This window comes from Octopus sinensis, linkage group LG11, assembly GCF_006345805.1.
Source record: "Octopus sinensis linkage group LG11, ASM634580v1, whole genome shotgun sequence".
NCBI classification, from domain to species: Eukaryota; Metazoa; Mollusca; class Cephalopoda; order Octopoda; family Octopodidae; genus Octopus; species Octopus sinensis.
In genome coordinates, this window is record NC_043007.1 from 56884031 (window position 1) to 56898191 (window position 14161).

The 14161-nt window shown below is 35.6% G+C and overlaps 1 protein-coding gene across 9 annotated transcripts in view; it reads right to left on the minus strand.

The window, feature by feature from the left end:
• Positions 1-14161, minus strand: part of LOC115217296 (formin-2) — a 160060-nt gene that overhangs the window by 26923 nt on the left and 118976 nt on the right. For all 9 annotated transcript variants that reach the window (XR_005001301.1, XR_005001302.1, XR_005001303.1 and 6 more), the window contains 3 exons: positions 13322-13414; positions 12360-12411; positions 10303-10452 (listed from right to left, as the gene is read on the minus strand). Coding sequence is in view for 1 of the 9 variants with exons in the window: in XM_029786941.2 (XP_029642801.1) it covers positions 10303-10452; positions 12360-12411; positions 13322-13414 (295 nt within the window). In the remaining 8 variants the exon portion in view is untranslated. The remainder of the gene's footprint in view (positions 1-10302; positions 10453-12359; positions 12412-13321; positions 13415-14161) is intronic.

The following is a 14161-nucleotide window of genomic DNA, read 5'->3' on the forward strand; positions in this document are numbered from 1 at the left end:
TGTGTACACACACACACAGCTGTGTGGTTAAGAAATTTGTTTCCCATCCACATTGTTTAAGGTTCAAATCCCATTGCATGGCATCTTAGGCCAGTAGTCCCAGGCCAACAAAAGTCTTGTGAGTAGATTTAGTATATGGAAACTGAAAGAACCCCATTGCAAATAGACACACATACATGCATGCATATATCTATTATGTGTGTGAGTGTGTGTGTTGTCTTGAGTTGACTATGTGACAGTTATAAACACAAGTAGTGTTATTTGTTGCCAGTCTCCCATGCAACCATAGAGAAATAACACCTTGCTCAGAAACAGGTGAAGGCATCTAACTATAGAAAATCTACCAGAATGAATTTCATTAAAATTAAAATGACAATGATGACAATACAAACACACACACATACACACACAGAGGAGGTGCATCATTATGAACACAGTACACTGACTAAAACTCAAATATTCAAAATATACACACACAAATACAATTTCAGTATATTTATGTATGCATATGCATGTGTGTGTCTATAAATACACAAGTCTAAAAATATGTGTGTGTGTGTGAATGTTTATTGTGTGTGTGTGTATACACGCGCATGCATGTGTATATTGATGTTTGCTCACATTCCTGGAGTTTTTTAATGGCCATTATTTTAGTACCTGAGTTGTGGGTTGAAGCAAATGCACGAAAATACAAAATGTGTATAAGTGGAGAGGGGACACAGAAAACAAGACAGAAAAATCAGTTAGAAATACAAAATAATAATAAAAACAGCTATCAAATAAAAGTGGGAGGTGTCTGATTTTGATTTTTATCTCCACTTTGGAATCAAAGAAACAGAATGTAAAAGCAAAAGAAAATACACCACCCAACTTGTCATTTTGTGACTATATTAGACACGGAGTTCAGATAACATGCTCTCCACCATCTCTCTTAGATAACATGCAAAGAACAACATTAATATGACAAAAATCTAAAGGGAAACAAAATACTGAGAGAGAGAGAGTGGGAGGTAGAGAGGGACAAAGTTTAAATGAATGACCAGCAGTTACTTGATTCCATGTTTTCCTTCTTTTTTTATTTGCTATGGGGAAAAGGAAGGTAGTAGAAGAATGAAGTAATAAAAAACAAAAAGTGCTATGGTAAGGGTCTTTGTAGCTGGCAATTAGCTGCCAACTAAATTGGTATGAATCAAAAACTCAAAGACTTCCTTTATAGTTCTGATCTTCCCACCCCTTTCCTCCTATTGCATGAAATTTTGGGCAGAATAATTGACAAGTATGCAAAACAAATTGATGAGTGAGAAAGAGAAGTGGGGTACAGAGAATGAGAAAGAGAAGGAGGGAACAGAGAGTGAGATAGAGAAGGAGGGTATAGAGAGTGAAAGAGAGAGTGTATGAAAGAGAGTAAATAATAGTAGAGTTGGGATAGAAAAGTGAGAAAAGGAGAGTCATGAGAAAGAAAAAGATAAGTTGCAAAGAACAGAGAGAAAGAAAATAAGAAATGAATGATTGAGAGAAGCAAGAGAGAGAAGAGTAGACATATGAAGTAACAAGAGAGAGTGGGAAAGATAGAGAGAAGATAAACACAGAGAAAGTAAGAGAGAAAGAAAATTATTGAGACAAACAACAGAGAAAAAGAGAGGAAACACACATATGCAACTACATACCTATACACACATATACATACATAAATATACACTTGTAAACATACACACACACATGCACACATCGTCACCATATCATCAACTTCTAAAATCCATTTTCCATGCTGGCATGGGCTGGATGATTTGACAGGAGCTGGCAAGCCAGAGAGCTGCACCAGGCTCCAATTCTCTCTTTTGACACAGTTTCTAAGGCTGGATGCCCTTTCTGATGCCATCAACTTTACAAAGTGACCTGGGTGCTTTTTACGTGGCACCAGCACACATATATAAATTACATACACACAAAGTATTTGTATATATACAAACATACACACACACATACATATATACACACACACATACATATATACACACACACACATATATATATATATATATATATATATATATATATATATATATATATACGCACACACATATACATATACATGTATACATAAATACATTCACATTGAAATATGCATTTACTTACATACACACACACATACATACACAGGCAAGAAATGCTGGTAAAGCCCCTAGAACATCAGGAATAACTGCTGAGATGCTTAAAATATCTGGTGAGTAGGATACGGCCTAGTTCCTCAGATAGTCAATCAGGTTGTAAAGGAAAGTATCATGCCCCAACAACAGAAGAAGCAGCCTAAGAAAGAAATAGTTTCAGAGGTATCAAATTGCTGAATCAGGTCATGGAGTTATGGAAAAAGTTATAGCTCAAATAATGAGAGAGAGAGTGAAAGTAGATCAAATGCAGTTCAGTTTTTTGCCACAGTAAAGTACCACAGATGATCTCTTCCTGGTGAGACAAATGAAAGAGAATACTTTAGCAGAATGTAACCTGCTGTACTTACCATTTGTAAACCTAGAGAAAACCTTCAACAGAGTCCCTCATTCTGTCATATGCTGGTTTCTGAGGTAGCAAGAGGCAGATGAATGGCTTGTGTGAGTCACACAAGCCATATAGAGAGACAGTGAGTAAAATGAGAGTTAACAATGAATAAAACAATGAATTTTGTGAGCAAGTAAGAGTTTACCATGGCTCAGTTCTCCTCAGTCACCTTTTCTCTTTTTCTCACTATGATTCTCCAGCTCAAAACAAAGTTTAAGACTGGTTGCCTATAGAAACTCCTTCGTGCTGATGATCTCGTTATTATAGCTGAATCTGTAGTAGAATTAGAATAGAAAATCCAGGTGTGGAAGCCAAATTGGAATGAAAGGACCTCAAAGTTAACTTAGCAAGAGACCAAATGTTTTAGTAAGCAGAGAAACTGATAGAGATCTGCAGAAAAGGTGTAGGTTGAATTTCCATATGATGCAGTTAGTGCAAACTATGGAAACACACAAGAGATGTTATTATGGTCAACATTTCTTTCAAATGTATTTCTAGTTACCTCAAGCATTGATTTGATTTCCATTTCAAATTTTCCATTTTCTGATTCCATATACCTCAGTTATATTATCTCTGGTGTCTGTTCAACTGCCTTCCCCTTCAATCATAATATCTATTTAGGAAGACTTCTTACTTATTACCATTGTTTTTGGCTTTGCATTCATTTCCATTCCATGACATTCTTTTGTCATTTACTGTGGTTATGAGGTTTCATAGGTAATCACAAGTGAAAAACTTATAGGTTGTTCCTAAGCATTCAGTCAGATAGCTCAATGGATAGATGATGCCAGATCACAGCTCACTGAGATTACTGAACAACATATTACAAACTATATATATATTGTTGATAATGTTGGATAGTCCTAGTTAGTGTTGTTTGGCAGCAACCAATCAAATGAAACATCCCCTTCCATCAGGTCTAATCATGACAAAGATATACGATTCTAAAATATAGGATTTATGAGCCATATCATATATTCCTAAATTTAAGAAAATATGTCTTAACCATGTAAACATGATGGTAAAACATTTTATTGAGGTAGAATGTCTCTTTGAGCAGATAGGATGACCACAAGCAAGTGTTATTTCTTTGGACTGTAATTCTATAGTTGTTTGAATACAAATTGTGAAACATGAAATATTCCTTACTATGTTTCCCCATTGTCCTTATGTTATTTTATTACAAGCAACAACTTGATATTTATAATCCTCCCCACATCAAAACAAAATCCATATGTTTTCATCTGTCTAGGAGGGATAAAAATAAACAAACAGAGAAGAAAAAATCCTATTCACTGTGAACAAGATGTAAATCTTTCATCATCTACCAGTCAAAGAAAAGACTGAGAAATGTCAACAAGGACTATTTTCTGGAGAAATTAATAATTTTTACGAGATTCACGTCTGACAATCTCTGACTCATGGGTGGAGGCTGGGGGAGTATTTTTTAAGTAATTTGGCAGGAAAAAGTTCTGAAAATCCTAAACAGGTTGTTAAAATAATCTCAGTAAAGCCAAATATGGCAAACAAGATAATGGTAACTGCTCTGTTTTCTTAGTTTAGCTTCTGTTGAAATAAAATCCTTCATTGGAACTATCATAGAAACAAGCAAGTAATAATTGAAAATATGATACAAGATGAATACAAGTTACACCTACATTCTCTTTCTCACACATACACACACATAATATATATGCATATATATATGTGTGCATGTGTGGTGTATACATAAAAATTAAGTCATGTTTATCATCATCTGCTGTAATATTTTCACATTTACCTCAAAACATTCAACAACAAATATCTTTGCTCCCTGCATTTGAGGGAAAACCTCAACTTACACAAGTTCAAGTATTATAGAGAAAGCTCCATCACATTTTCCGAACTAATATCAATTCAGATATTTCTTTCCTAATGTTTAATAATTGAATATTTACTGGCTATTGTTTATAGCTTTATTTTCTGCTTTGAATTAAACCATTCCAAAACAAGAAATATATCACATATATATATGTGTGTGTGTGTGTAATTATATACACATATCTATATAAAATTACATATATGAAGGTAAATCTATACATGTCAATGTGTGTGTGTGTGTGTATATATATATATATGTATATATACTCACACACACACACACACACACACATAAACATGTATAGATCTATGTTCATATACGAGTATTTATATACATGTGAATATATAATTATATACATAGGCATAGGAGTGGTTGTGTGGTAAGTACTAGGCTTACAAAGAATAAGTCCTGGGGTCGATTTGCTCGACAAAAGGTGGTGCTCCAGCATGGCCACAGTCAAATGACTGAAACAAGTAAAAGAGTAAAAGAGTGTGCATTGCAGTATTCGGCCCAATCACTGCATTCTTAGTTTAAATTCCTTCCAGGTCAAAGGGGTCAATAAAAAAGTATATATATATATATATATATATATATATATACTTTTTATTGAATCAGTTCTGCTGATGATCATAAGACGTAAAGTTGAATGTGAAATCACGGTGATACAGAACTAAATTCATTTTTTAAATGTCTTGCTTTGAAAAACTGCATTTGGGTATGATTAGTATAATTTTGGTAGTAATAACTTTGTCCCTCTTAGTGTGAGGCATTTATGTGTAATAATGCCCTCTATACAATATAGATATAATTAATTTGTTCAAAAGAAAAAAATTATTTTCGAATTCTTTTCTTTTATGAGGTTTTCACGCTAGCTGCCCGATAATTTCTTGTTAAGATCCCTTATTAAGAGATTATCCTTAATTGTTAAACTTATATATATATATATATATACACACACACACACACACACATATATGTATACAATTATATATCTACATGTATATAAATATTCGTATATGAATATAGATTTATACATGTCTACATGTCCATGTGTGTATATATATATATATATACATGCGCAGTTATTTTGAAAAATTAGGATATACAGGCAACTAGTTTACATGCGAATCTAGTTGTGTGTATATTTGAAATCTAAAGGCTCCCTACTGACGAAAACTAGCCTCAGTGAATATTTTTTCACTGGAATGAGTTAGAAACCATGGTCTAAGAACTGAATTAGATGGTAAAAGTTTTTAATTTTCAATCCTTTCGAGAATTTATCCATAATTAGTGGTTTGAGTTTTCTACTGCTCTTTCAAGCTCAAGGCTTTCCTATTTGGAAGCTTCTTTTATACGTACGTACACACACACACACCACACACACACACACACACACATACATACATACATACGAGAGTGCTGAACAGTTCCTGGATTTGGGTAAAAAAATACTAGAGGACCAGTTAATTATGATTTTATTCAACATATTCCCCACTCAAATTCACACACTTATTGCAGCAGCCCTTCAGTTTTCCTAAGCCCTGTATAAGAATTCAAGATGTTGGGCCTCAAACCAGGCCTTCCAAAAGGCAGGAACTTTTCAGCACACCCTCATAAATATATACATGTATATGTGTATAAATATATACATGCTATGTTTATATATTTGTTTTGCAAGATTTTTGATGTGAAATCGTGTGTTGAAACAGATATTGTTGTATTTAGGAATGGTCGTTTTGCCAGTTTAGCCAATAAAAACACACACACTATATATTTGGTGTTACTTTGCTTCAGCGTTATTTATTTTTTACATTAATCTTAATCTTATTTCGGCCAGAGTTCTTTCGTCACACTCTTGTGACTGCATCAATGGTCCTTTGCTTTCTTCCTTCTTATTTGTGTGTCTCTCCTTACTAACCGTCAGCGATTTTGTATGTGTCTTCATTTGCGCAATCTCTATGTGTGTCTATGTTTAGTTAGTGTGGGGGGGGAAGTGCCTGTAATATTTGTATCTCCTGTTTATATACGTTCGTGTAATTTGTTTTCGTTTTTGTTTATTCTTATTTTATTCATGTGTTCACACCCACTTATTATTATCATTAATATCATGCTTATGTTTATAAATTTATATAAGCATATCATCATCAGGTATAAATATATACCTAGGTACACTTAGTTATATATACCTCAGGAATTTCTCAGTTTTCGTTGAGTATATAACAAGTGTCAGAGATGGAAAATGGAATATACAAGAAATGTTATTGCTTACAAGGCCATTAACCAGTTGGGCAGAAATGTATTAGACCTGTGCAAAACAGGGTTTCTTAAATGAGACATCCCTTATGACATCACCTGACAAGATACTTCTACACCGAGAGATGCACCACAACCACTTGTACAATATCCTACTCGTGAGGGATGGATACAAGATGGATTGAAATGATTGCTGTGAGCAATGAAGTTTCTAATATATTCTATTTTCTGTCTCTACCATCATCAATGTGTAACGTCCATTTTCCATGCTGGCATGGGTTGGACAGTTTGACTGAGGTCTGGAGAGCCAGCAGCTGCACCAGGCTCCAATCTGATCTGGCAATGCTTCTACAGCTGGATGCCCTTCCTAATGCCAACCACTCCAAGTGTGTAGGGGGTGCTTTTTACATGCCACTGGCACAGGAGTCAGTCAGGCGGGTCTGGCATCAATCATGTTCAGATAGTGCTTTTTACGTGCCACCAGCACGGGGGCCTGTAAGGTAGCCAATTATTTGTTTCACATATATATATATATATATATATATATATATATATAAGAACACATAGACACGTCAAAAACATAATTATACCTTTATAGAGAAGGAGAAGGCATAACACATAGACAGACAAATAGAGAGAAAGAGAGAGATGGATGGATGGATAGTTAGACAGATGGATGAAGATGACAGAGAGAAAAAGAGAGGGTTTTACTGAAGATTGCAAACTTCATAAACCATTACTCCAAGTTACACATAACCAATCAGTAGATAGAAGTAAAGTTTTAGAACAATACAATGATTTTAAATAATGCAGTGAGAATCAATTGGTAAATTAATCAAAACATTTAAAACTAACAAAAGTTTGTCACATTCCAAAATAAACAGAATCTGTTGAATAAATCAATTGACCACTGACGAAAATAATATAAAACTTATAAAGGAGTGAATTTTGTGCTTTTAGGAAGCAAAATGGTTAAAATTTCTGCTGCCAGAGGAAAATCTGGGTAAAAAAAGCACTTTGGAGTTCAGAAAGCATAGACAAAGAGTGACTTAACAATTAATTTAATAACAAGAGTAATCAAATAAAGGACTAAATAAATAAACTGTTGTAGCAGAAGGGTGCAGACACAAAGAAAGAAAGGAGTGTGACTTTTAATAGGGAAGGTTGGAAATAATCAAATAAAGGGGGTGCTTAAATGAGGCAGAAAACAAAGTATGTATGCATTTTTCTTATATAACTTCTTTCACTCCCTTTACCTCTCTTTCTTTGCACCTCTCCCCACTGCCCATTGAAGAAAAGGGCTGCAATGTTGAGATCAAATGGACATTGCTTGAGAAAGGTAGGTTGTATTTGAACAGCACTGTAAGGTGTAGAGAAATGTTCCTAAGAATGCTTGGAGCCCATCATCCATGTGCAGACACTGATTGCCTATGCATGAAGAGAGAAGATGGGAGAAAGGCACTGATAAGTGTGGAAGATTGCGTGCATATTGAACAAGGGAACTTGCTGAGATATCTAACACAAAATGAGAAAACTTTGTTAGTTGCAGTGAGAGACGAGGGCATATTGAAAGCAGGTAAAAAGAAAAGAACAAAAGAAGACACAAGAAAGACATGAAGAAGCACTATCCAACAAGGAACTACACAATCAATTCCATGTAGCCACAACTGAAGTTGCTTGAAGAAAGGAACACTTAAAAATGAGACTGAGAGCATTATACATGCAACACAAGACTGAGCTTTGGCCACAAATTGGGGAATCAACCTCAGAAATTAGCAAGTGTCTCCATTGTACTGAATTTATAATGGATTTGACAAAATCGTCATTCATATTGTGAATGAAAGCCTTTAACTTGTCCAAAACTGATAAAAGGTTTGGTGACATGATGAGGTAGTGCAAGTGCTGCATTAGAAACTGTGTGAAAAGTGGAGGTTAGAGAGAGATAAGACATGGTATGAGCACAAACTAAATAGAGTGACTGGGTCAAAGACCTGCAAAGTCCTGTGGGATTTCCCAATCCAAATGGACAGGTGTTTGAGCACAACAAACCGGACCAAGTGGCAGTACACAAGATGAACTATATGGGCTCTATAATTGATGTTGCATGCCACTTCAACCTATGAATAGTTATGATGGAAGCCAAGAGAAGAGACATGTACAACCCTCTTAAATACGAGATAGATTGACTGTGGCAAATGAAAAGGTGAAGATAGTGCCAATTATTGTTGGGTCCTTGGGGACAGTATAAGAAGGTATTAAGAGGAATATAAAGGAAATGGGAACAGAGTGCCCAGTAGAGATGTTGCAAAAAGTTTGCCTTCTTGATATGCTTAGAATCATCAAGAAAGTATTAAATAGTTAAAGCGAACAGACAGCTTCTCGTGCAAGACTCCAGGAGTTCCAACAAAACCTGAATTAAAAGAATGATGATGATGATGGTGATGGTAGTGGTGAAATGAAAATAAATTGTAATAAGTGATCAAGTGAGGATGTGAGTGTAAGGTTTGCCCAAAGGTATGTTCCATAGTCATGTGACCATGGATGATAGTGGGAGCATGAATAATAGGTAATATGAGTAAGAAGCTGCAAGATACCTGTGGGATCACTGTAAAGGAACGGTGTAAAGAAAAAAGTAATGAAGAGTGTAGGCAGAAGAAAGGGAAATGGTTGGAAGAAAGGGGGTGGATGGAAGGAAGGAAATCTAAACAGACAGTATGTGGTGGGTGGGGAAGTGGGTGTGAAAAGAGGAAATAAAGGTGGAGAAAAGGTGCAGGAGGTTTATTGGTTAATGAAGCCAGTATATCTTATAGGTTGTGTGAATGCATGAAGGAGTCAATTCAGTGGCTTTGCTTAGAAGGAAGATGCACTTGGAGAATAAGATTTCCAAGCTTTCTGCATTCTTTCAAACATAAATGGAAATGGTTTTGAATTTTTCTGTAATAGGATCTAGAAAGGATTTTTTCCAGTGGAGTTTGTAAGACATGGATTTGTTTCTAAGACAGATGTGATACAATATATAACTTATACAGGTGACTAAGTGAATAACTAGCATGCACTCTAAATTAGCAGACATTCAATATTTTAGTGACCTGCCTTTATGGGGAAGCACCTTCTCTTACATTCATATTCTTGATCCTCCTTCTAACCATAAAGACATCAACTTCAACAGCTGGTCCCTCTGATGTGTAAACTTGAAGAAGTCATCTGTATTCACACATAGAAACACATACATACATACTCTTTCTCTCTCCCTCATGTATATACATACACATGCATCATCATCATCATCATTGTTTAATGTCATACACACATATGTATATATTCACACATATGTGTGTGTGCTTGTGTGTGTGTGTGTATTTATATATGTGTAATCAAATTGTTGTAGTTTAACCCCCAAAATCAATGCTGATCTAGCAGAACTAAGATCAGAGGTATTCCAACCATGACCACCCCACACCTTCTCCTAAATATGTAGCACTACATGATCTAATGTGATCTTTATTTAACATGATAGAGTGTGATTTGAAGAGGATTTACTTGCTAGTTCTAGAAGACTGGATAACCACATACAAGCCACTTCATTGGCTCATGCGAAAAAATTAAAATAATTTTCATGGACATCCTTTTCTTACCTTTGTTTCACAATAACTTGCTGTTCCTTCTTCCAAAAATCTTTAAATTCTTTGCAGAATGTCATCCACAGTGAAAAGAAATATACAGGTGTAACAGTTTTCTCTCCAGCTTTTGGCTTAACACAGTAGAATTTCACTACATAGTCAAATCTATTAAAAAAAATATTAGAGAAAACTACAACTGAATAATCAACAAAATCAGAGAGAGAAGACAAAGATCACTTCATTTATTTGGCAGCACTACAAACACTTGTCTTCATGTATATAAGGTTGTTGTTGTTGTTGTTGTAGTTCAACATCCCAAGTCACCCTTGATCAATCAGCTCTATAATTGGTTTTAAATTTTGGAATAAAGCTAGCAAGTTCAGAGGAGTGGGGTAAGTGGATCACAACCTTAGTGCTCAACTAGTATTTATTTTATCAACCCCTGCAAAGATGAAAGGCAAAGTCAACCTCGACAGAATTTGAAATCAGAATGTGAAGACGGATGAAATGCAACTAAGCATTTTGCCAGGCATGGTAACAACTCTGTCAGCTCACCATCTTAATCAGTTCTATAATTAAAGGCTTTCTAACTGTTACCTTTCTGTCCCCCCCCCCCACCTGCCAGGCAACCTGAATCCAAGAATCAAGTATCCAATGCAGTCTTGGCTATCTTTTTCAAAAAAATGGTTGAGTTTGGTTTGAAGGTAAATTGGCTTCTATTTCATGTGACCAAGTTGATACTCCATTATTGGCTAGTGTGTATAGGGGTGGTGTCAATGCAAAGCAGTGTTTCTCAGGGTAGGGAACATACCTCACTGGTGTAGTATAGGTTACTTCAGTATAAATAACAAGTGAAAAAATCTTGCAATTAAGTCTTAATTAAAACTACTTTTGGATATATAGGTACAGGCATAACAGTGTGGTAAGAAGTTTGCTTCCCAATCACATGTTTCTGGGTTCAATCCCATTGCGTGGAACTTTGGGCAAGTATTTTCAACTATAGCCTCAGGCTTGTGAGTGGATTTGGTAGACAGAAACTGAAAGAAGCCCATCATATGTGTGTGTGTGTGTGTGTGTGTATGGATGTCTTCCACCACTGATTGACAGCCAGTGTTGTTGCTGTTTATGTCATTGTCATATAGCAGTTCAACAAAAGAGACCAAGAGGATAAGTACCAGACACCAGGCTTTAAAAAAAAATAAATATGAACTAGGGTCAATTCATTTGACTAAAAATTCTTCAAAGCAATGCCCCAGCATGGACACAGTCTAATGACTGTAACAATAGAAGATATATATATAGACCGCATGTGTATCATTGGCGATTTTTTTCCCTCTGTCTTCCCTTCCTTGGATCTTTCCTTTTCCTATGTTTCTGACGAAGATCTCCGCTTGAAACATTAAATCCTCCTTCTTTCTTTCTTTTCCTGAGCATCCAATAACACTATACATGTTCCATGTCCTTGTGTTGTTGTGTTTTCTCTTTGTGTTTTCATATTTGGATTAACTTTATATATATATATATATATATATATATAATAGACTTTGTCCATTCAGGAATTAAAGAAGAATACTGGACAAAAACAAAAAAGTTGAGAAAAACTGGTTTAGAAGAACCTGCCAACATCCAGATGTGTATTTGGAAATTTTACAATGCTACCTCTGGTTACAGGGCTGAGTTGTTCTTACACACCATAGGCTACTTGAGAGTAACATGTCTTAGCTATGCACAAAATGCAATGCTTTCTTTTATATTTAGTCAGGAAGCAGAGGAGCTGTGATCAAGACCATTGCAGGTTTTCCCAGACAGGTGTGATTGATGTGACTGATGTCAACAATAAAAATCTACAAAGCAAAGCCTACTGGAAAAAAATATTAAGCTACAAGGGAACTTCCAAGTGGTGTAAATACTCGCAATAAAATTTACTCAACTAAAAGGACTTCAAGCAGTGTTAAACCAGGTGACATGTTGGTTGTGAAACAGTGATTAACTTCTCCAAAGCTTATCTCCTACCCTTACTGACCTGATCACCTACAGTCACTAACAAAAGACACTATGAATTCATTACTTACTTGATTTGACATTCTCGAAGATTCTCCTGTTGATCTTTTAGTTCCTGTCGACCTGCATATTAACAAATTCAATGCTTAAGCTATAATTCAAAAGAATATCAGTTGTAAAGAAGTGAAATACTGAGAATAATGATAACGTTGCTAATGAGTGATATAGCTGTATAAAATAGACATTCATAGTCATGTAAAAATAATTTTTAAAATAAAGACTAGGCGTAGCTGTGTGGTAAGTAGCTTGCTTATGAACCACATGGGTCTGGATTCAGTCCCACTGCGTGGCACCTTAGGCAAATGTCTTCTACTATAGCCTCGGGCCGACCAAAGCCTTTGTGAGTAGATTTGGTAGTCGGAAACTGAAAGAAGCCTGTCATATATATGTATATATATGTGTATGTATATGTTTGTGTGTCTGTGTTTGTCCCCTCAACATTAGCTTGACAACCGATGCTGGTATGCTTACATCCCCATAACTTATACTAATTATACAAACAGAATAAAACTCAGCATCCATCTCTGCATAAATGGGACATTGTTGATTACAACAAAGCTTCCAGTTGATCTAATGAACAGAACAGCCTGCTCGTTAGATTAACATGCAAGTGGTTGAGCACTCTACACATATGCATATACCCTTAACATAGTTCTCAGGGAGATTCAGCATGACACAAAACAAGACAAGACTGGTCCTTTGAAATACAGGTACTTATAATTTTTGCCAGCTGAGTGGACTGAAGCAATGTAAAATAAAGTATCTCGCTCAAGGACACAAAGTGCTGCCAGTAATTGATTGTGAGCTGAATACTCTAACCACTATGCCTTGCACCTTCATGTCACCATCTCTGCAGATAAATGAAAATACACACACATAGACAAGAAAAAGAAACTCTTACACATACACACACATAAATCTCATTCAATACAAATACATAAAATACACACACACATCTTCAATTGTTCTTTACCTTTAATGAAAAACTCAGTCATGATATCTTTGAATGGTTGTAAGAACTTCTCTCCAGAAGATTCTATGACTTTATCAGACCGAGTCTCAGCAGCTGAAAGATAGAATAGCAGAGTGACAGAATAACAGAGTGAGTGACAGAGTTTCAGAGTGAGTGATAGGGTAATGGATTGAGTGACAGTATTATGGAGTGAGTGGCAGTATAATGGAGTGAGTGAGAGAGAGTAATGAAGTGGCAAAGAAATGGGAGTGAGTGATAGAGTAACGGTGACAGAGAAATAGAGTGAGTGACAGAGATATACAATTGAGTGACAGAGAAATAGAGTGAGTGACAGAATAATGGAGTGAGTGACAGAGTAATGGAGTGAATGACAATATAATGGAATGGACTAGAGTGATGGAGCAAGTGACAGGGTATGTGAGTGACTGTACAGTTCAACTATCAAAAAGGTGTGTACAAGCACACAAGAACATGGAAGGAAGAGGTGACTCTTACCATCTTCCTCAACATTTTTGCAAATGTTGGATGAGTTGTGAAACTCACAGCAAATCATTGAACTTATACTGACAGAGTAATAAAGGAAACCAACTTTCTTGTTATGTATATTTTCTGAGAGGGACAGGGATATGGATTTTATAGCTGGATATCATTCTTATTACCAACTTCCAAACCAGTTCATGAGGTTCCCTACAGATGGGGAAAAAAATTCTTTTTTCTGTTTAAGTTATTGTCCACCTAGATAAGTTGCTAATAATGTGTCTTCCAGAGTCTACTTTTCATCTTGTGTGATGAGAAGGCAAACAAAAAGAAAGTTTATAAAGTCCTCCTATATTAGAGGGA